This window comes from Balaenoptera acutorostrata, chromosome 14, assembly GCF_949987535.1.
Source record: "Balaenoptera acutorostrata chromosome 14, mBalAcu1.1, whole genome shotgun sequence".
Lineage (NCBI taxonomy): Eukaryota > Metazoa > Chordata > Mammalia > Artiodactyla > Balaenopteridae > Balaenoptera > Balaenoptera acutorostrata.
Window position 1 is genome coordinate 28,802,674 of NC_080077.1, and position 24,571 is coordinate 28,827,244.

General features: G+C 38.5%; 1 protein-coding gene across 7 annotated transcripts in view; it reads left to right on the forward strand.

Annotated features, from left to right (window-relative positions):
- The window catches only part of AHI1 (Abelson helper integration site 1), a 210,286-nt gene that overhangs the window by 172,516 nt on the left and 13,199 nt on the right, over nucleotides 1–24,571 (forward strand). For 5 of the 7 annotated variants that reach the window (XR_451825.2, XM_057527846.1, XM_057527849.1 and 2 more), the window contains 2 exons: nucleotides 13,278–13,327; nucleotides 22,053–22,155. Coding sequence is in view for 6 of the 7 variants with exons in the window: in XM_057527846.1 (XP_057383829.1) it covers nucleotides 13,278–13,327; nucleotides 22,053–22,155 (153 nt within the window). In the remaining variant the exon portion in view is untranslated. Of the gene's footprint in view, nucleotides 1–10,631; nucleotides 10,674–13,277; nucleotides 13,328–22,052; nucleotides 22,156–24,571 lie in introns of those variants that run through there. The other 2 variants (XM_057527848.1, XM_057527851.1) reach the window with 2 other exon arrangements.

Below are 24,571 nucleotides of genomic sequence, written 5' to 3' on the forward strand. Positions count from 1 at the left end.
GATCTATATTTCTGTTTTTGTGCCAGTACCATACTGCTTGATTACTGTAGCTTTGCAGTATAGTCTGAAGTCAGGGAGCCTGATTCCTCCAGCTCTGTTTTTCTTTCTCAAGATTGCTTTGGCTATTCGGGGTCTTTTGTGTTTCCATACAAATTGTGAAATTTTTTGTTCTAGTTCTGTGAAAAATGCCAGTGGTAGTTTGATAGGGATTGCATTGAATCTGTAGATTGCTTTGGGTAGTAGAGTCATTTTCACAATGTTGATTCTTCCAATCCAAGAACATGGTATATCTCTCCATCTGTTTGTATCATCTTTAATTTCTTTCATCAGTGTCTTATAATTTTCTGCATACAGGTCTTTTGTCTCCTTAGGTAGGTTTATTCCTAGATATTTTATTCTTTTGTTGAAATGGTAAATAGGAGTGTTTTCTTAATTACACTTTCATATTTTTCATCATTAGTGTATAGGAATGCAAGAGATTTCTGTGCATTAATTTTGTATCCTGCTACTTTACCCAATTCATTGATTAGCTCTAGGAGTTTTCTGGTAGCATCTTTAGGATTCTCTATGTATAGTATCATGTCATCTGCAAACAGTGACAGCTTTATTTCTTCTTTTCCAATTTGTATTCCTTTTATTTCTTTTTCTTCTCTGATTGCTGTGGCTAAAACTTCCAAAACTATGTTGAATAACAGTGGTGAGAGTGGGCAACCTTGTCTTGTTCCTGATCTTAGAGGAAATGGTTTCAGTTTTTCACCATTGAGAATAATGTTGACTGTGGGTTTGTCATTCATGGCCTTTATTATGTTGAGGAAAGTTCCCTCTATGCCTACTTTCTGGAGGGTTTTTATCATAAATGGGTGTTGAATTTTGTTGAAAGCTTTCTCTGCATCTATTGAGATGATCATATGCTTTTTCTCCTTCAGTTTGTTAATATGGTGTATCACATTGATTGATTTGCATATATTGAAGAATCCTTCCATTCCTGGGATAAACCCCACTTGACCATAATGTATGATCCTTTTAATGTGCTGTTGGATTGTGTTTGCTAGTATTTTGTTGAGGATTTTTGCCTCTATGTTCATCAGTGATATTGGCCTGAGTTTTCTTTCTTTGTGACACCTTTGTCTGGTTTTGGTATCAGAGTGATGGTGACCTCGTAGAATGAGTTTGGGAGTGTTCCTCTCTCTGCTATATTTTGGAAGAGTTTGAGAGGGATAGGTGTTAGCTCTTCTCTAAATGTTTGATAGAATTTGCCTGTGAAGCCATCTGGTCCTGGGCTTTTGTTTGTTAGAAGATTTTTAATCACACTTTCAATTTCAGTGCTTGTGATTGGTTTGTTCATATTTTCTATTTCTTCCTGGTTCAGTCTCAGACGGTTGTGCATTTCTAAGTTTGTCCATTTCTTCCAGGTTGTCCATTTTATTGGCATATAATTGCTTGTAGTAATCTCTCATGATCCTTTGTATTTCTCCAGTGTCAATTGTTACTTCTCCTTTCTCATTTCTAATTCTATTGATTTGAGTCTTCTCCCTCTTTTTCTTGATGAGTCTGGCTAATGGTTTATCAATTTTGTTTATCTTCTCAAAGAACCAGCTTTTAGTTGTATTGATCTTTGCTATCGTTTCCTTCATTTCTTTTTCATTTATTTCTGATCTGATCTTTATGATTTCTTTCCTTCTGCTAATTTTGGGGGTTTTTTGTTCTTCTTTCTCTAATTGCTTTAGGTGTAAGGTTAGGTTGTTTATTTGAGATGTTTCTTGTTTCTTGTGGTAGGATTGTATTGCTATAAACGTCCCTCTTCGAACTGCTTTTGCTGCATCCCATAGGTTCTGGGTCGTCGTGTTTTCATTGTCATTTGTTTCTCGGTAGTTTTTGATTTCCTCTTTGATTTCTTCAGTGATCTCTTGGTTATTAAGCAGTGTGTTGTTTAGCCTCCATGTGTTTGTACTTCTTACAGATTTTTTCCTGTAATTGATACCTAGTCTCATAGCATTGTGGTTAGAAAAGATATTTGATACAATTTCAGTTTTCTTAAATTTACCAAGGCTTGATTTGTGACCCAAGATATGACCTATCCTGGAGAATGTTCCATGAGCCCTTGAGAAGAATGTGTATTCTGTTGTTTTTGGATGGAATGTCCTATAAATATCAATTAAGTCCATCTTGTTTAATGTATCATTTAAAGCTTGTGTTTCCTTATTTATTTTCATTTTGGATGATCTGTCCATTGGTGAAAGTGGGGTGTTAAAGTCCCCTACTATGATTGTGTTACTGTCTATTTCCCCTTTTATGGCTGTTAGTATTTGCCTTATGTATTGAGGTGCTCCTATGTTGGGTGCATAAATATTTACAATTGTTATATCTTCTTCTTGGATTGATCCCTTGATCATTATGTAGTGTCCTTTTCTGTCTCTTGTAATCGTCTTTATTTTAAAGTCTGTTTTGTCTGATATGAGAATTGCTACTCCAGCTTTCTTTTGATTTCCATTTGCATGGAATATCTTTTTCCATGCCCTCACTTTGTCTGTGTGTGTCCCTAGGTCTGAAGTGGGTCTCTTGTAGACAGCATATATACAGGTCTTGTTTTTGTATCCATTCAGCCAGTCTGTGTCTTTTGGTTGGAGCATTTAAACCATTTACATTTAAGGTAATTATCAATATGTATGTTCCTATTACCATTTTCTTAATTGTTTTGGGTTTATTATTGTAGGTCTTTTCCTCCTCTTGTGTTTTCTGCCTAGAGAAGTTCCTTTAGCATTTGTTGTAAAGCTGGTTTGGTGGTGCTGAATTCTCTTAGCTTTTGCTTGTCTGTAAAGGTTTTAATTTCTCCGTCAAATCTGAATGAGATCCTTGCTGTGTAGAGTAATCTTGGTTGTAGGTTTTTGCCTTTCATCACTTAAAATATGTCCTGTCACTCCCTTCTGGCTTGCAGAGTTTCTGCTGAAAGATCAGCTGTTAACCTTATGGGGATTCCCTTGTACGTTAATTGTTGCTTTTCCCTCGCTGTTTTTAATATTTTTTCTTTGTATTTAATTTTTGATAGTTTTATTAATATGTGTCTTGGTGTGTTTTTCCTTGGATTTATCCTGTATGGGACTCTCCGTGCTTCTTGGGCTTGATTTACTATTTCCTTTCCCATATTAGGTGAAGTTTTCAACTATAATCTCTTCAAATATTTTCTCAGTCCCTTTTTTTTTTTTCTCTTCTTCTTCTGGGACCCCTATAATTCGAATGTTGGTGCATTTAATGTTGTCCCAGAGGTCTCTGAGACTGTCCTCAATTCTTTCCTTTCTTTTTTCTTTATTCTGCTCTGCAGTAGTTATTTCCACTATTTTATCTACCTGGTCATTTATCCGTTCTTCTGCCTCAGTTATTCTGCTATGGATTCCTTCTAGAGAATTTTTAATTTCATTTATTGTGTTGTTCATCATTGTTTATTTGCTCTTTAGTTCTTCTAGGTCCCTGTTAAATGTTTCTTGTATTTTCTCCATTCTATTTGCAAGATTTTAGATCATCTTTACTATCATTACTCTGAAATCTTTTTCCGGTAGACTGCCTATTTCCTCTTCATTTGTTTGGTCTGGTGGGTTTTTACCTTGCTCCTTCACCTGCTGTGTATTTCTCTGTCTTCTCATTTTGCTTAACTTACTGTGTTTGGGGTCTCCTTTCTGGAGGCTGCAGGTTCGTAGTTCCCGTTGTTTTTGGTGTCTGCCCCCAGTGGCTAAGGTTGGTTCAGTGGGTTGTGTAGGCTTCCTGGTGGAAGGGACTGGTGCCTGTGTTCTGGTGGATGAGGCTGGATCTTGTCTTTCTGGTAGGCAGGACCGCGTCCGGTGGTGTGTTTTGGGGTGGCTGTGACCTTATTATGATTTTAGGCAGCCTGTCTGCTAATGGGTGGCATTGTGTTCCTGTCTTGCTAGTTGTTTGGCATAAGGTGTCCAGCACTGTAGCCTGCTGGTCGTTGAGTGGAGCTGGGTCTTAGTGCGTTGAGATGGAAATCTCTGAGAGAGCTTTCACCGTGTGATATTACGTAGGGCCGGGTGGTCTCTGGTGGACCAGTGTCCCGAGCTTGGCTCTCCCACCTCAGAGGTTCAGGCCTGACACCTGGCTGGAGCACCAAGACTCTGTCAGCCACATGGCCAGGTACATTGTGAGTTTCTTGCCTTTTGGGAAGTCTGAGGTCTTCTGCCCGTGTTCAGTAGGTGTTCTGTGGGAGCTTTTCCACATGTAGATGTATTTTTGATGTATTTGTGGGGAGGAAGGTGATCTCCACGTCTTACTCCTCCGCCGTCTTGAACCTCTCCTATACATATATTTGCCCTCAATAAATTATGAGCCTGAGAGTTACTGTGTCTGTTTAATGTTGTTTGTTGGGAAGGAATTTGAAATCCTTGATGGATAGTGCTGGTAAGAATTGAGATTCAAACCAGAGGAAGGGGAGAAGGCAAGAATGGGAGGAGTTGACAGGGATCAGAATAATCCATGCTTACCGGCTACTAAGCGAAGTCAGCTTCACACACACAGATCAGGAATCAGTCCTGAGCTCTCCAACCCGCACAGATTATTGGTTTGATATATGCCAGAGTAGGAGTTCTCAAACAGCTAGGTCTTAGAATCACCTTGGGCACTTGTGTGAAAATACCAGTGCCCAGACTCTACCCTAAACGTGCTACTCTTTGGGAGATACTCCTTTATATTTTTGAAAGCTCCTTTGTAGACACAGAGTTATGGAATTTTGCTAGAGAATGTTCTTCCAGCCTCATCAAAGGAATAACATATCTACTTCAGGCCCTTTGATCTCAGGCTATAAACTTCCAGTTGACCTGACTAAATATGAGTTTATAAGCCATTACACACAGCCATGTGAAACCAACAGGAATCAACTTTCCAACAGTCATATTCCCCCCAAAGTTCCCACCTTAGTACTGGACGTGTAGGATATTCTCTATGAATGATTACAATTTGATTGAGACAGAGCTCCCCAAAACTTCATAGATTTGTCAAGGAATAAGATTAGGAAAGGTAGCAACTAAGAACAGTAAAATAGTAATTTGGTGGATGCACAGAAGCCATGCCTAAAAATACACAGTCAATTTTAGTCATTTACAGCAATTATGTTCTATAAATTCACCATGAACACTGAATTAGTGAATTCTAAACCAATGCTCCTAGAGGAGATGCAGGATTAGGTTCTTGAGAGCCTCTGGTCACAAGATTTCCATCAACCAATCAATACATAACCTTGTTTTATGTGTATGTCTGTCTAAAGACACTTAATTTAATATAGTTGAGTCATTAAAATTGAACTCATGCACTGTCACTTGCACCTAAACAAAGCTTAACTAGTACACATACTTTATCTGTGGGGCACCTCAGCCCTCTTGTACTTAGTCACACTAGACAACACTGCAACACTATGCTTAGGGACCATTTTAAACAGCAAAATCACCAACAAAGAGCACAAAAATGTGAAAAACATGGCACTAAATAGATCATAAAAAGGACACTTGTTTACTGTATGAGAGCTGAAACAGTAAGACGGAGCATGAGAAACATTGCAAGGCATTAGGAGGTGCTAACGTTCCTCCCTCAGCTGGGAACGTGCGCATTGGGCAGCTCAAATGTGTCACCACTCTGCGCCAGTGCATGTATTCAACTGTGACAGCACCACACGCGTTGATTTGGGGGTTACAAGTAAATTTTAGTGAGTAGGCAAATTTGCAAATAGGGAATCCACAGATAATGAGGATTAGCTGTATTTTGAAACTGTATTAAAAGTACACAGTCGTTTTATAAAACCTGTAAGTCTTTATAATAAAGATGAAGAAGGAAAAGGTCAGGCATAGGAAATTGGATCAAAAGTGTAACCTACTATTCCTAGCATGGCTCATGCATACGACTTTTTTCTTCTACTCCTTTCTTTGTCTTTGGATGGAATAAAAGGGCCATAACTTCTTTAAGGCAGAGACTGTGTCTCGTTTAAAATTGAATTCCCAGCATCCGGCACAAAGCAGGTATTCAGTAAATGTTTATTGAATGAAGGAAGGATCAGGCAAACAAATAGGAGCAGTTGTACTGAGGTATGTATTAATCTTCCAAATCAGACCTGACCCTGTCGAATGTCAGCAGGGATGGTGTTGCTCACGGGCAGATGCTCAACAGTGCGCAGAGGGCTGCAATGGACTTGGTAAAATTGCCACGTCTCCTTCGGTCTCTCCAGTTTCCTTCCCTTATCGCCCATCACTAGGGAATAGTCCAGTCCCAAAAGAGGCAGTGGGTGACCCAAATGATTCTTTAGTTTGCAGAAATTTTTTTTAAAAAGAGGGAGGGGTGGCATTCTGATGTTTCCTGCCTTCTTGGTTATCTGCTATCAGTTTTCACTCTCCCCAAACCAGCTCACTTAGATCACCAGGAAATAAATGCATGGAAGCATCACTTATTTACCAGTTTGATGTCATATACATATGGCACTTGGTGTGACTTGGCATACAGGTCTTACCAGTCCCCAGGCCTGGGGGTAAACCAGTTGTCCATTTCTCTCACTTCTACTCTGGAATTTCATCACTGCTAAAGAAAAGCACAGAATTGTGGTGGTTGTCTCTGTGTCATACTTGTGGTTCCCAGCCTCAGTGAGACCCGTGGTCTTGATCATCTTTTTGTTCTTCCTGACTGACTCCCTACCCCATGCTTTACAGTGCCTGCTCACAGTAAGGTCCACCTAACCTCTTACTCCAGGCTGACTTTGTCTCTCTGCTTTCTCTGTATTTCTGTTACTTCCCCTTCCTTCTCCAGCTGCTTTCAGATCATAGAAAGAAGTGCCCTCCTTTCTGTGGCCAACCTCTCCACTTGTATTTTTGGTCATTTTCCCCTCCCACATTCTTCTAGCCTCACTCAGCTAATGACCTGCATCCTCACTCCTCCACCCCTTTGGTGTCTTTATAGTTTATTCATTTAACACATATATATTGAATGCCTGCTGTTTTTCCAGGCACTGTGGTAGAATGTTGTCTGGACGGTGTAATGGTGAATTAAACAGAAATAGTCCCTCCACTTACAGAACTTACAGCCTAATGAGTGAAAGTAACTGTAATTAATGAGTCATAAAACTAAAACATAAGCAGTGAAAGGACAGTGAAGGGTAGCTGTGAGGCCTTGTGGTGAGAAGTGGATGGGTTAGTTTTTGTAAGGGGGTGGGGGGCAGGAGGATACGTTTGAGGCATTAGAAACAGCTTATGCAGAAACCCTCAAGTAGCTAGAAGTGCTCATCAGAGAAACTGAAAAACCAGCTGGTCACAGGGGAAGGGATAAGGGATAAAGCACACAATGGAGGGAGGGACTGTTTCCAGCAGTTTACAGACCATGTGAAAAAATCCTCCATATGCCAGCTTTCTGGGTCATTAACACCTCTGCTTTTTTTTGTTTCCTTAATGTTTGTAACAGTGCGCTTACCTATCCTGTTTCTCTCTCATTCTCTGGCTTTGCCTGCCACTGTAATACAAGCCTTCTCCAAGATACATGCTGCATGTTTTTTATTTTTCTCTAGCAGTTTTTTCTGGATTATCCTCTACCCCTATCATTTCAAATATTACTTTGGTATTTCAGATGTATCAAATTCTACATACGTAACTTCGGCTCCTGTTCTGAATTCCCCAAGTGTATTTCTAACCGCCTACTAGAAATTTCCACATTCACGAAGGTGTCATTCTGGAGTCTCTGGTCCAGTGTGCCCAAAACCAAATCCATTTTTAAAAACCCAATTTTCTTCTTCTCTACTCCAGTGTGTTATGGAATCATCATCTACCTTCACCTTTAAGGAGTTCTCTCTTGAAAGAACAGTCAAATATCGGGGGTTTTACAGCATAAAAGTCTGTTTTGGTAGAGTTCTATATGAAATGCAAGGGAGCAAATAGAAGTGGCCCCTGACCCAAGCTTAATGAAGTCAGGAAAGGCTTTCCAGAGGGGTTGATTTCTAAATTGAGTTTTATGGGAGGAAGAGCATTCCAGGCAGACTGAACAAATATGAAGGCATGGCACACAGGCCACCACAAACATTTCATCATGGCTGGAGCCTAGGCTGCAAAGTGAAAAAGAGAGAAAGCTGAACCTGAACGAGGAGACGGGATCAAGAAGATCCTTGTATGGCATGTGAAGGAGCTGGATTTGATCCTGGAGACACTGGGGAGCCATTGGAGGATTTAAAACATGGAGGATGGATGGCATGATCAAATCAGTTGTTTCAAAAGCTCATTCTGTAAGCTCTGAGAAGGGGGGAAAAAGAAAAAAAGCAGTGAAATAAGACCCGGAGAGGCGGTTGCAGCAATCCGAGCCAGCCGTAATGAGAAAGTAGGGTTTGGTGAGGAAATCCATGTGAAGGAAAAGGAGCAACCTAGGTTTCTAATGTGACCATCAGTGTGTAAAAGCAGAAGGGCCCTTCAGCGTAAGATGCGCTGTGTGTAGTGCCTGTGCGGCAGCCAGGGGGCTCGGGAGAGATTTGCTGAGAACTCAGGCTTGCGAGGTAGTTCTGATGAAGATGGATGGTTCCAAGTGTATTTTCAGAAAAACTGCCATATTTACAAGATTTGCTGAAAACTAACGATTGCCAAATCATTTTGAAGAAAACTGGAGATCCAGGTTCTGGGTATTGATTTGGAAGTCTTTAGCATAAACATACCTGTCGAATCCATGGGAACAGAGGAGTGTACAGAACTAAAGGGTAGAAGGCATTAAGAAGCACCAGTTTTTTTTAAAGAGTGCACTGAGGGGGTGGAGCCTGGGAAGGATATTGCTGGAACCAGTCCCCCAGCCCCTACCTGCGGAGGTCTCCACGCTCCCATTCTCCAGTCTTTACTGCACCGTTTACCTGCCTACCAGAGGTACCTTCCTAAAATAGAAATCAAGTCGTGATTTACCAGCTCAGAAATCTTAGCTGATGCTATATTTGTCTTTGAAGTCCAAATCTCTTAAGTTTTAATCTAGCTCTCATCCCTCAGAGATTGAACAGAAGTTCTGACCTACTTTTCCTCATCTCCCAAATCAACCTCCACTGTAGGCTGCCCTGCAGACGCAAAACCTCAAACCTCTGCTTACCCCGTTTTCTCCAGCTGTATAGTTTTTGTGCTACGCCAACTATCAGAAATTAAGTTTATCCCTTAGGAGACAGCTAAATGCTCCCTCTTCTGAGAATCCTTCTCAAAAGCCTCCAGTAGCAATTCAAGACTTCTGTTCCTTTATATCTGTACATTTTTTTTCCTTTATCATAATGTGGATCTCCCTCTGCTTTGTTGGTTGTCTCCATGCCTTTCCCTGTTAGAGTATAAGCTCTTGGAGCCTACTTAGCTTTGTATCTCCAGGGTGTGTAGCATGGTGCCTTGCCCCTAGAGTGGCTTTCCATTAAGGATTTATTGTTGTTGTCATTTTTAATTGGCATAATTAGTATCCCAAACTACAAATCATGAATCAAGATGAAGGCCTTTACTTTTTGTTTTAATATACTTATAGAAACTGCATCTTAATGCAGAAGAATATTTTGTCCTTAAGGAAAAGCATAATTGGAGGATTTAGCATCAAATACAACTCAAATAATCAACAATAAATTCTAAAATCAAAGAATCAACAGCAAACTTGTATGAATATTTAAAGTCATAAAATTATGCTCCCAGAAACATAATTTTAGCAACAGAGAAAACCTGAAAGAGCTTATCTAGTCGAGTGGTTTGTAAACTCTCTCCTCTGTAGAGCCCTGTTCCTCAGGGCTCTGTAGGGTAGGTCTGGGGAGGTCAGGTTTGCCAGACCACCAAACCTAGCTTCACCTAGAGAAATTCTACTTTTCAGTGTTTGTATGTGAGGCTTTCAAACAAAATTGTATTGAAAACGAGTTTTGCTTTTAAATCAGTTTGAAAAACAGGATTGTAACCTTCAGGCTACTTCTGTAATCTTGGTGACTCTGGGCCTCCGTTTCCTCATCTGTAAAATATAAGAATAGTGCTATGATAGTTCGTGCTTTTATTCTGAGCACCTCCTGTACATTTTCAAGTAAGAAAAACAGACCTCAAAAGAAGTTAAGTGGCTTACTCAGGCCACATAGAGAGTTAATGACAGAACCAAGATTAGAATTTAACCAACAGCCCTCGTTGTTGGGGTTTTTTTCTTTTCAATAAAAATTCCTACAAAGTGGGTATAAAAAAATTGCAGATATTAATTCTTTGGAAAAGGTAGATATCAGGAGGTATATAAATAGCTTTAAAAATAGAGCTCTACTATATCATAAATTTGCCTTATTTAAAGCTGGTGTGCTACTGCAACAAACATAGATTGAACATTTACTTAATTTTACATTCATTCTTCAAGTTTATAGAAATATTTGGGGGAGTTGTTTGCATGGCCCATTTCTCTTTTACAAAGTTATTTATGAGTTGTTTCTTCTTGGTAAGTCTCCGTGTAATCACTGGAGGCACTGAAAATCATTCCATTAATCATTCCTTTCATGTTTGTCTCACTGCATCTAAACTTAAAAGCATCACTACGAAGTTGTGAGGGCTTGGGAAGCAAGAGTCTCCAGATTCTGATCCTTTTCATTCATCTCCTTTGCTTTGCTCATCTTCCTCTCTTCATCCCCTCCTCTCCAAATCAAGGGTATCCATGAAGAGGAAATGAAGTCACAAAACAGCTGAGAGGTGTGTGTGGACAAGAGGGAAAGAAGGGCAATCATGCTCCTTGGCCTTGATGGGGGGTGAGGGTGCTTATGGGCTGATTGTCTCATAGCCTTGGGCTTTTTTGTTTAAAGATAAAGTGAAACAAAACAGCTCACAGAGACACTTCCTTCTTCCCCCTCCTTCTGCCTCCATACCCATATGGCGTGCTGCTGCTGAGACCAAGGAATGAGTGAGTAAAGGTGTTGAGAAGTGAAGTATTGGTCCTAAAGAAATAAGTGTCCTTTTAAAAATCAGTGTCAAGACTTTGTAATGTGGATCTCCTACTAATTTGTGATTCATAGGATTTGAACATGGGTTAAGCCAACCTTTGCATCATGAAAAAGGACTTGGATATGCCCGCTACAGTAATGCAGTAATACAGTAGGAAACAGGGCAGGAACCGTGTTTAACCTGCTTAAGACAGACTTTCTGAGGACATCACAGCACCCATTTCATATGAAAAGACTATTAGAAGCAGGTTTGGTAAGACCTGCACATAGTAATATGTTGTTACTCATTTGTCAGGGTCACAACAAGCAAGGAAAAGTAACACTGATGTAACAGTGATGTATAATTCAGTCTGACTTCCCTTCCCTAAACCTCTGGAGTAGACTTATATTCTGATTAGAGCCATTAGGTTGGGTTTTTCTAATCCAGTAGTTTTACAACATTTCATATACAGTTGGCCTTCCTTATCCACGGGCTACGCATCTAAAGAGTCAACCAAACATGGATCGAAATTATTTGGGAAAAAAATTCCAGAAAGTTTCAAAAAGCAAAACTTGAATTTGCCATGCTGGCAACTATTTACATAACATTTACATTGTATTTACAACTATTTGCATAGCGTTTACATCGTATTAGGTATTATAAGTAATCTAGAGATGATTTAAAGTATACAGGAGGTTGTTAGGTTATATACAAATACTACACCATTATATGAGGTACTTTAGCATCTGCAGATTTTGGTATCTGTGCAGGTGGGAGTGTCTTGGAACCAATCCCCCTTGAATACTAAGGGCCGACTGTATATACATGTATTTAAGGTAAGGTATTGCTCTTGCCTTGGGCAAAGAGAGAGAAGTAATACTTAGACCATGTAAAAGAAGCATCTGACCTTTAATCTGATGGCTGTGTTTGGAATTTATTTCATAAGTCTGGGGAAAAAAACTGAAGAAATTCAGTTACAGTTGATGCTTTCTGAGAGGTTTTGACGGTTTTCTTCTGCTCTATGGGCTTGAGGGCAGGTCGACTATTCTGCAGTCTGCGTTAGTCTTTGAATTTAAATTTTCTATGTGTTTGTACTTTTTTCCCCAAACACATTTTAACTGAGTCAGATCATCTTCAAATAGTTGAGAAAAATCCAAGATTGGTTCTTTTGTTGTTCTTTGAAATAGGCTCACTTACTACAATGTTCAGGTTTTGCCACTAAGTCTCCTTGCCCTTTAACTCTTGTTTTCATTACATGCTTGATTTAAAGCTATATAGCCAGCAATAATATTACATAATTATGGTCCAGAAAAGTACAAAATCCTCTTGAAATCTTTATGATAAGAAAAGTAATACTTGTTTAAAGGGACTCAGTGCCAAATCTTGCTGAAATCTGATTGTGAAGGAGGAAATCCAGAAAGGCAAAACAAGTTTCAGTAGAGATAAGACTGGGAAAGCAGTAGTTACTCAAAGAAGTTAAGACTGAAAGAGACAGTCGTACTCCTTGTCTTTCATTTCATTTTGGTTTTTTGTTTTCTGGGGTTTTAAAACTTTAATTAGGTAGATATGGTATATCTCTTTCATTTGTATGTAATTCAAAACTTTAACATAGTAGTGATTTATATTTTCTATGTGAATTTTAAGTAGATCCTTTCCATAACATGTAATTATCTGTAAAAAAAAAAAAAAAAAATTTGCAAGTCTGTCTTATAGCAAGATTAAGTTGATTTCTAAACTACTGTCTCATATCAACCGCCATTTTCCACAGTATCCTTTCACTTGGAATTAATGTTCAAACTCTAGAGGAACTATCTAACACTCAGAGTATAATGTGGCCCCACTGAAAGTGCTTACTTGACTTTCTCATGGAGGTGCCATTAATAAAACAGATACACTAAGCAAACTTTGTAGATTCAAAAGAGCTTGCGGGTTAAGACTTAAAGAGCTTGCAGATTTAAAGATTTAAAGAGCTTGCAGACTCAAAATTTTACACATAGTTCAGTGAGTAACACCATGAAAATACAGTGTACTGACAAGATTACAAAGGAAAGATGCAGTGTTGAAAGGTAAATTTAGAACTTAAGTAATATAACATAGTATTACTGAATTAATTTAGGCTGACTCACAACTGACTCTTTTTGCCACACACCTGAAAGCTCACTTTATTTACGCAGAGCGCTTAACCAATCTGGAGAGCTGGTTCCTTGGTTTTCCATGGGAGTGAATAGACACTTGTGATAGACATGCTGATAGACACTTGTGTTCAAAACAGGCGTGCTCTCTCCTCATTCATCCAGTTGGTGGGTTTTCAGCATGTGAATATTGCCTGTGTTGTCTTCTGTGATTTGTGACTTACTCTTTGTTCTTCTTTCACAGCAGTCATTCAAGTCCCAGGATTTCAGACCGGGCTCAGAGTCTATGACACAGTAAGCAGCTTTTCCTCCTAAATAATTTGCAGTGATAAATAGTTGTTGTTTTTTTTAAGGACAATTTCTCCATTTCCCTCTTCATAACACCACACTAAAAAAATTATGAGATGCCTATTTCGAGGCATTAAAGAAAAAAAGCTAATACCCAGAACATTATCATTGTATATGTCTTAGAAATGCCTAATGTAAATGAGCAATTTTTGAAGTATTTATTTTAAAAGATCTCTAGGAAGTTTTTGTATTTTTTGATACTTGCTATATTACTTAATAACATAAATAGAAAATCTCTCTCTTACCTCAAAAAAAAAAAAAAACCAAAAACCTTTGCAAAGCACTTCTCAATTTTTATCATTGCAGATCATTTTGTACGTAATTTGAAGCCCTGACTTGATATTCACACGTCACTAGCAAACTATCACATGAGTGTAACAACCTTGACCAGCTCAGGTGTCTGCTGTGCCCTCCCATCCCACCGCCACTGTCCCCACGTTGGGTGCATGCCTACACACATGTGCACACAGAGAATCCCTGCTGAATGTCCTTCAGGAAAATATTGGGTTGGCCAAAAAGTTCGGGGGTTTCCATAACATCTTACAGAAAAACCCAAATGAACTTTTGGGCCAACCCAATATTTATTCGTTAACCCTGCTATGCACTTTGACATTTTGAAGAATATGTCTCTTCCAGTTCAGAAATACTGATTTAAATGACACTCTAATTTACAGGAATTATCAGATAAAACCGTGCATTATTTTATAATATTTCATTCTACAGATGAAAGACAAACAGAATTTTTAAATGGTATTTAAGAGTCACAGAATCATGACCTAGAAGATCCCTTAGAAATTCTACATTCCCTCTGTTTTACATTCAGGAAAACTAAGGGGAAAGACCTTGTGCAAATGTCACAGGCACATTTATGTCAGCGCTTGAACCAAGCAAGACCTAAGTCTCCTGATTCTCAGACTACCGGGGTGTGTGTGTGTTTGTTTTTTATACTATATTCGGTGTTATTAGGCTCCTTGGTAAGATGCCATTTTGTTGTAAGTTTAAAAAATCTTTCTTTTTGAGAGATAAAATTATATTGATGATTATATGATTATATATAGCCCATCAGAGCACAGCCACTCACATTATCACATTTGAGTCTCCCCATTTCCCTGAAGACCATTGCTCTGACCCCTCTTTTGCATGTGGAGAAACATGATCTGAGGGAGGTAGTAAGAGGCAGACCCAGTAACAGAACACAGATCCTGTGTTTCCCAATCTGCTGTTCTTTCCATGCTTTCTCTCTGCCTGTCACACGACACAAATACACATCCCAGGTCTTTCAGTTTTTTGTTTTTGTTATATCTGCCAGGTATGTTTTCAGTTCCCATCTCTGAACAATTGAAATTTTGCATAATAGTTGATCATATAATAACTGACTCTGAGGAATATATTCAATGACAGATCACCCATGTAAAAAATACGCTGGGTCAGTGAGGACAAACTCTGTTTCAACAACCAAAAATGACCATGTTTTAATACATTACGGGAACAGTCCTCTCTATGAACATTTTTATAAAATTTTTTAGAACTTTTATCTAATATGTGAATGAAAGGTTCTGTAGTCACTCTGACTACTTTGGATATGTATTTTCCGGTGACAGAGAGATCCACACAATGCTCTCCAGATTAAAATTCAAAAAAGCCTCAAAAACCATCCCAGCTTGTTTCTAAGGCTGTCAGGGTAGCTTGGCTTCTCTTTTTTGAACATAGAGCACTTAAGAAGCTTCTGAAAATAAATTTTCATGAGAAGTTCAGATATGTCTAAATGCTCAAGTTCATCTAAAGCCTTTGGGCTTTCCCTGTACTCATAATTTCTTAGAAGTAAGGATGAATTAAGATACATTTCTCATGACTTAAGAACTGTAGGCAAGTTGAAGGTGGAAATACTATAGCCCAGTATGTCGTTTCTTTATTTCTCTAATTTACTTAAATGAGTCCATTGTACCCAAGTAAATGGATAGAGGCTAATTTTTTTGTTTCTTTGCAGCCTTGCCATTCAGTTACTAACATCTGCTCATTAGCTGGTTGACCAAACTTTGTAAATGAGCCGCATAGGACTGCCTCTCACCACTTTCCGCTTGAATTTCTTGTCTCATTTATGCTTTTTAATTTTTTTTCAGAAATGTCAATCACTTCTGTGCAAACAATTTTTACACATTTTAATAAAGCTACACTCTCTTACCTTAAAAAGATACCAAGAAGAAACTTTTACAGGTTAATTTAAAGGCATTTTCTTGAAAGTCTTAAACTTTTACCTTTTGTATCTCATGCCCCTATGATGTTATGATCTGCTGCCCAAGTCAGAGTTTGTAATGAAGCTTCTACAAATATGTTATAATCCATACTTAGTATTAGTGTTCCCTAGTTACTAATATATTTTATCTTGAGTTTGTTGGGTTTTTTTTTTAAACATAGAATGCTTTATTTCATTAACAGGTTTGGTCAGAGAGAAGTTAATTCAGATGGTCAATAATATTAAAGGCCTTTATTTGTGAACACTCATATGTGAACTGAATGAATGAATGAATGCAATCTCTTCTTAATGTAGTGCAGCCATAAGTGTTAATTCCAAGTATCCGATCTCTCCTCCACTATATATTTTTCCATCTTTATAATAATCCTATTCCAGACTTCTTTAATTTCTTCTTCTTTTCATGAGAAGAAATTAGTTTTACCTTTTTCCCCTAAAATACCCTACTTGCAACTTTTTTTTTTAATTTCTTCTTTTGATTATTCACTTTTCAGCCTTTTTCTCCTCCTCCCATTCCCCGCCCTTTCTGAAATCAAAATTATCCATTGTCAGGTGTGTGACATCACAGAGTTCCTTATATATTCTAAATATGTTCTTGATCAGATACATGATTTGCGGATATTTTCTCCCGGTCTCTGTTATGCCTTTTCATTCTTTTAACAGTAGCTTTTGAAAAGCAAACTTTTTTTTATTTTGATGAAGTCCAATTTGTCAATTTTTTTCTTTTATATATCATGCTTTAGTATAGTATCTAAGAAACCTTTGCCAAAGTTACAAAGGTTTTCTCCTATGTTTTCTTGTAAAAGTTTTATAATTCAAATTGGTTTCATATTTAAGTCTATGATCTGTTTGTGTTAATTTGTGTATATGATGTGAGGTTTGGATCAGAGGATTCTGTTTTGTTTTGTTTGCATTTGGATATCCAGTTGTTCTAGCATCATTTGTTGAAAAAACAGCCGTGCCTCAACTGAGTGGTCTTTGCACCTTCATTGAAAATCATTTGTCATTATAAGGGTAGGTCTGTTTCTGGACGTATTCTAAGCCATTGATCTACTTCTGTCTTTACACCAGTAACACACGGTCTTGATTACTGTAGTTTTATAATATGTCTTGGAATCAGGTATTATTGGTCCTCCAGTCTTGTCCTTTTTTAAAGTCGGTTTAACTATTCAGGGTCCTTTGTATGTCCTCATCAGTTTAGAATAAGTTTTTCTGTTTCTACAACATAGGCTTCTGGAATCCCAACTTGTATTACCTTGAATCCAAAGATACGTCTCGGGAGAACTGACATGTCGTCTTTCAGTCATCTGACTCATTAACATGAAACATTTCTCCATTTATTTAGGCCTTCTTTAATTTCTCTCAACACTGATTGTTAGTTTTCAGCGTATAAGTCCTGCACATATTTGACTGATTGATTCCTGCATATCTCATTGTTAAATGGTATTATTTTTCAATTTCAATTTGCAATTGTTTGCTGCTAATTTATGAGAATACTACTAATTGTTGTATGTTGATCTTGTATCATGCTACCTTACTAAACTATCTTGTTAGTCTTAATAACTTTCTGGTAGACTTCACCAGGTTTTCTATATAGATAGTCATACATATAAAAGCCAGTTTAGCTTCTTCTTTCCCAATCTGGATGCCTTTCCTCCCTCCCTCCTTATTGCACTGGCTAGAACCTCCAGTACAATGTTGAATAGAAATGATGAGAGTATATATTCTTATCTTCTTTTGTCCTGAAGGGAAGTGAGTGGGAAAGCATTCAGTCTTTCACCACTAAGTATATCATCATAGGTTTTTTAATAAATGCCCTTTATTCCTTCATTTCCTAGTTTGCTGAGAGTTTGTGTCCGGAATGGATGTTGGATTTTTGTCAGATGCTTTTTCTGCACCTACTAAGATAATCATATGATTTTTCTTTTTAAATGTGCTAATATGGTAAATTACATTGGTTTTCAAACGTTAAACCAACTTTTCATTCTTTGAATAAACCCCACTTAGTCATGGTGTGTTATCCTTTTTATAAATTGGTGGACTTGATTTGCTAAAATTTTATTTAGAGTTGTTTGTATTTTGTTCAAGAGAAATATGGGTCTATAGTTTTATTTTCTTGTACTGTCTTAGTCTGGTTTTGCTATCAGAGTAAGCTGGCTTCATGGAATGTGTTAAGAAGAATTCCCTCCTCTTCAGTTTTCTGGAAGAGTCTGTGAGGATATGATATTACTTTTTCCTTTTGTAATTTCTATTTATTTATTGATATTCTCTATTTGATGAGATGTTGTTCCCATACTTTCTGTTAGTTCTTTAAGTATGGTTTTCCTGAGTTCTTTGAATGTATTTATAATAGTGGATTTCAAGTCTTTGTCTAGAAAGTCTGATGTCTGGGCTTCCTAAGCGACCATTTCAGTTGATTGCTTTTTCCCTTGTATGGTGCATACTTTCTTGTTTCTTTGCATGTCTTGTAACCTTTTATTGAAAACTGGATATTTTGAATGATATAATGTGACAACTTTGGAAATTAGATTCTTCCCCCTCCCCAGGGTTTGTTGTTGTTGCTACTTATTGTAGTTGTTCGTTGTTTGTTAACTTCTCTGAACAAATTCTTTAATTCTTTAGTTGTAATGTGTTTGTCCACAGGAGTCTTTGCTCAGTTATATTAGTGATCAGCTAATAATTGGAAACCGATTTCCTTAAACACCTGGAACCAGTAGGTCCCCCAGTCTTGCCAGGTAGGGGCTCTGTGTGTGCTGTGCACACCTTCAACACCCAGCCAGTCAGTTGACACCTCTGTCTTAGCCTTCACTTCCTGTTGGCATAGAGTGTTAAGGTCAGCCAGCGGTGAGGGCTTAAGGCCTTCTCAGGTCTTTCCTGTGCATGCACACAGCCCTACACATGTGTAAGACCTTCTAGACTCCCAGGACTAAGTCTGAGCTTTTCAAAACCCTCATGGACAGCTTCTTCCCCCAGCTTTTCCTTTAAAGCTTCTAGTTAGTCTGTTGTTTGCCTACTGTTATCCACCACTCAGGCAGCCCTGAAGTTAATTGTAATTGCCTCCCAGGGAAAAGGCAAGCTCTAAGATAAGTCAAATGCAGACAGCCTTACAAGTGGTGTCTTCCAGGAAACCACCAAACAGGTCAGATAATGACAGTTCCTTGGGAATGAGGCTTTGAAAGAGCTCCAGCCCTGTTCTGCTTCTTCCAGTGGCTGCCAGGTTGCTGGCTTTCACCATAAACGCAGGCTCTTCTTTTCAAGGTACCCACAGAGCCAGACAGTGGGGATGGGATAAGGTAAGTTAAAATGCCACAAAGCTCACTGTTCTTACCAAGTGTCAACCATTCTTCTTGAAGAAACATTCTCCGGGTTACTACAAGCTATTGGCTAATTTCCAGAATCTAAAAAAGCTGATTCTAACCATGCTTGCCAGTTTTCTCATAGCTTATTCGGAGGAGAAATTTTTCAGAAGTCCTTACACCACCGTTTTTACTGATGTCACTTTATTTCTTCTTCAGATGTTGCGTAGACTCACCAGTAAAGCTATCTGGGCCTGGAGTATTCTTTTATGGAAGATTTTTAACTACAAGTTCAATTTGTTTAATAGAAGTAGAGCTATTAAGGTTATCTATTTCTTCTTATATAGGCATTGATAATTTGTATCTTTCAAGGAACTTGTCCATTTCATCCAAGTGGTTGAATTCGTTGACATAAAGTTGTTCATAATATCCCCTCATTATCTTTTTAATATTGAAAGAATCTGTAATAATGTTGCCTCTTTAATTCCTAGTGTTGATAATTTATTTCTTTACTCTGTTTTCCTCAGTCAGCCTGGCAAATGGTTTATCAATTTTATTGAAAAGAACAGCTTTGTTTTGTTGATTTCTCTTTATTGTTTATTTATTTTGTTTCATTGATTTCCACTCTGATCTTTATTTTTGCTTCTTTGGGGTTTAATTTGTGCTTCTTTTTCTAGATTTGTTAGGTGGGACTCGAACTGTGTTTAGTCTAGGGCTAATTATTCCTCACTACTGATACAAATCCCTTTTGCGTATTCTACCCAATGCGTTCTGAGTTGTGAGGTTTTCCATCCTGGCTGATGGGAATAGGTACTGTCCCTGGCCTCGGGAAATTTCCTCAACTGTATGTTCTCACCTGTACTCTGCTGAATACTTGAGGAGAACCTTTGCAGGTCTCCAAGTTCTCTCACTATGAAGCTGTCTCCTCTCTGGTAGTCTGTGAACTATAGCCTACCTGGTCTCCTCAGACTCCTAGCACTCACTCAGGGAGTCCGCCAGGCTCTACACAGTTTCCATCCCCCTGTGCTGTGGCCTGGAAGCTCTCAAGGCAGTAAGCTGCGCAGTCATAGGGCTCATCTCATTTATTTTCCATTTCTTGGGTATCACTTTCCTTTGTTGCCTATGATTCAATGTCTTGAAAATTATTTCATATGTTTTGCCCAATTTTTTTGGTTGTTTTAGGTGAGCAGTAAATCTGGTCCCTGTTACTTCATCTTGGATGCAAGCAAAAGTCCAGATGTTGTATTTTTCAGGGTAGCTTTCTGTTAGATCATATGTACATTATGAGAAAGAAAAGGTGGAGAGGATCACACGGTCTGATTTTCCCACAGTGATCAGGGAAAGCCAAAGATGTAAGATAGCATTTAAGTCTTAAAAACCATGTAGAGACAGGGTGAACAAAAAGAAAAGGACCTAGAAGTCAGAAGGATGGCAGGAGCTAAGGCGCAATTGCATGGAAGTGCCTGGAATACCCTGAGACTAGCAGGGTACTCTACAGGGTGGGGGAATGCACAGACCAAAAATATATATATTTTTTTTAATTGGGCCTGCCAGCAAGATACAGTCCAGGTCCACTGTGTCTGCAATCTTACCAGTTGCCCAAATACAAAGATTTCACATAAATGTAGATTTCTTATTTCTTTTGAAGTTCTGGACCACAGCTCCACGTTCTTTGCTGGCTTCCATCCACTGGAGCTGAGTTAGTGGTCGCCTCCCTAAGATGAGTCATCCACTCTCCAGTTTACCAGGGTCCTGCCGTATTATTCCTGGCTTGCTTTCCTCGCTCTCCTTGTCACCCTGGCAACCACAGACATTTGAATTTTTACTTTAATGCTAAGGTGTAGGTTCCCTGGAGATAGGCAGTAAGTTATCGATGCTTTTTGCTTCAGAACTCAACTTTTCCTTTCTCTCTCATCATTTTCCTCCTTTCTAGACGTACTTTATTTGTTCTTTCATCTTTGTGGCTTCTGACCCTTTTCCTTCTCAGTCATCTGACTTCATTTTACTTACTTAGACATCTCCATTTTAGTCTTCTCAGGCTGCTGTAACAGTACCACCGACTGGGTGGCTTAAACAATGTAAATGTATTATTTTCATAGTTCCGGAGCCTGGAAATTCAAGATCAAGGGTCCAACAGGGCTGGTTTCTGGTGAGGCCTCTCTTCCTGCCTTGCAGGTGGCCAGCTTCTTGCTGTGTCCTCACATGGCCTTTCCTCTGTGCATGTGTGGAGAGAAAGAGCTCTCTGGCGTCTCTTCCTCTTCTTATAAGGACACCAGTCCTGTGGCTTAGGGTCTCACCCTTATGACCTCCTTTAACTTTAATTACCTCCTGAAAGGCCCGATCTCCAGATATATTCACTTTGGGGGTTAGGGCTTCAACCTGTGAAAGAATACAATTCAGTCCACAGCAGTCACTGTTCAGTCCTCCTTATTGCCTGATTTTGAAATTCTTGTACCTTTTTCAAGCTCTGTTGTGATGTCTCCCACCATTCCTAGACGTCCTAGAAAGGGGGCACTGCCTTCCATTCTTTGAATTTCCCTTTTTTTATTGTTTTTGTATTTTCTTTTTTCTAACATAACTTGCATTACTAAACACTCATCCACAAAATATTTGTTTTCTATGTTATTGTTACTGTTGAACCATTTGAGAAGCTGCATTCCCCATCCCACAGGTCAGGATATCACTGTTTTCTTATGCATAAACTTCCTTCACCCCTTCTTTGTCAGTAAGGAATCTCCTGCTCTTTTACACACACACACACACACACACACACACACACACACACACACTTTCTTCTATTTAATTTGATAAAAACTTCCTGGGTTCTCCCAGGCAGCTAGTATTTTTCTGAAAGAAGTAAAATTTATTTTATTCCTGTCCCTTCATACAGTAAAAAGGAGCCCAACCAGCTAAGGTTTATTATCTCTACGTTATTTTCAGTGACTCCCTGCTGCCCACCCACATATATAATCGCTCATATCATCTGTCGAATATTTTTCTCTCAGATCCTCCCATTTATCTCCCCTTTTTATTCCCACTGCCACTTGCCTAAATCCGAGGCCCATCTGAGCTGTTGCAGCAGCTTTCTCACTGGCTCCTTGTCTCCAATCTTCCCCTCCTGCAGTTCTGAGGTGGGCAGAGAACAGAGCCTTGAGGACCGCAGACACATCATGGATATGCAGGGGAAGAAGAACGAACAAACCAGCCGGAAAGTCACCCTCACAGAGGTAAGAGGAAACCAGGAGACAGTCATGTCACGGAGTCAACAGGAAGGTTTAGGAAAGGCATGGTCAACAAGGACAAATATCAAAGACAGCAGAAGTAAAATAAGGACTGAAAAATGCCTTTGGGATTTGCAACCAAGAGGCTGTTTGTGACCTGGGAGAAGAGGGTTTTGAATGGAGGGTCCTGGAAGCATGAGTCAGATTGTCTCCAGCCCATAGGGAGAAGGCCCGTCAGGAAAGGCTTCTTCTCCCAGAAGTTGGACTTCAAAGGAAAGAAAAAGCTGTGCAGAAACTAGTGGAAAACACAGGATGTCAGGAAGATCTTTATACAGGAGGGAATGACAAGAATATTTATAACCCCAGAGCAAAGAGCCCCTTGAGAAGAGCCAGTCAAGGTATAGGATAAGGAGAATAATTAAAAGAGTAGAATTTGAAACAAGAAGGTGGGGCTACTTTTTCCACTGAGACAGGCAAGTGAGACAAAATGAGTTTGAATGATGATGTTTTCTGGTGAAAGATAAAGTATAAGAAGGACAGGAAAGGACTCTCTAAAGCAGGCGGCCTTGTTTTCTCTATTACTAGAAGTGAAGATTGTCTGCTGGAAGTGAAAATGTTAAACTCTATCACGTACACTTTTATGAAATTGATACTTAATGAGAATTAGATTCAAATTTTTCATAAGTATTTTTAGATTTTGATGGCAAAAAATAAAATCTCATTATACAGAAAGTTTATAAATCAATAGTTTTATAATCATGGGTGTTAAGGAATGACTTTTTATCATTGATACCAGAATCAGAAAACATATTTTGAAACAGGTTTTTAGCTCCAAATCATAGAAACTTTAAAATCATTTATGTCAAAGAGAAAAAAATGCCATAAACAGAATCTAAAAACAGCCAGTAAGCTGGCATCAGGAAGAATTTCACAAAATATGTGACAGACGAAGCGTTAATACCCTTAATTTATAAAAAGCTCTAAAAAGTCAAAATGGAAAAGAAGTATATCAGTAGGAGAACTGGCAAACGGGGTGCATAGGACATTCTTAAAGGGATATATATATATATATATATATATATATATATATATATATATATAGCAGTGAACATACAAAAAATGTCCAATTACAGTGATCAAATTAAAACAATAAATGAGATGGTATTTTTCCCTCAGAAAATGGCAGCAAGCTTCAAACTGATACAACCTTGTGTTGATGAGAGTGTGGGGAAGTGGGTTTCCTCATATGCTGCTGGTAACAGTATATATTAAAACAATCCTTTGTGGAGTATAGCTTGGTAATACTTGTTTATTTTAAGTTTTCAAATTGTTCATGTCTTTTGACCTGAATATTCCACTTCCAGGAATTTACTGTAGGAAAATGTTTAAGTATACCTGCAGAGATTCAGTTAAAAGGCTACTCTTTCAAGCAGTGTTTTAAAAATAGAAGGAAAAATATTCAATTTCTATGAATAAAGGATTCATTAAATTATTATTATTATTTTAATTTATTATCATTTATTTTTTTTGGCTGCGTTGGGTCTTCATTGCTGCGTGCAGGCTTTCTCTAGTTGTGGCAAGCGGGGGCTACTCTCTGTTGTGGTGCGCGGGCTTCTCATTGCGGTGGCTTCTCTTGTTGCGGAGCACGGGCTCTAGGCGTCTGGGCTTCGTTAGTTGTGCCACGAGGTCTCAGTAGTTGTGGCTCGCGGGCTCTAGAGCGCAGGCTCAGTAGTTGTGGTGCACGGGCTTAGTTGCTCCGTGGCATGTGGGATCTTCCTGGACCAGGGCTCGAACCCGTGTCCCCTGCATTAGCAGGCGGATTCTTAACCACTGTGCCACGAGGGAAGCCCAGGATTGATTAAATTATGAAACATTTATATAATAGAACACCATGTGACTATTTCAAATAGTGAAAATATTATAGAAGTATGTTCCTAGATGTGGAAAGAATGAAACATTTTTAAGTTAAAAAAGGATGATTATAAAATAGTTTTTATATAACATATGCATGAAATATGGAACAATATACATCAATAAATGTCAGTAGTTATCGCTAAGTGGTGGAATTGTAGTAATTTTTTTTCCTTCATTTTCCTGTGTGTATTTTCTAATTTTTCTACTCAGCATATATTGATATATATACACACTTGATCATTTCTTTATTTTTCTTTGCTTTTTGTTTTTTGAATTTTATTTATTTTTTATACAGCAGATTCTTATTACTTATCTATTTTATACATATTAGTGTATATATGTCAATCCCAATCTCCCAATTCATCCCACCCCTGCCCCCCGCGTTCCCCTCTTGGTGTCCACACGTTTGTTCTCTACATCTGTGTCTCTATTTCTGCCTTGCAAACCGGTTCATTGTACCATTTTTCTAGATTTCACATATATGCGTTAATATACAATATTTGTTTTT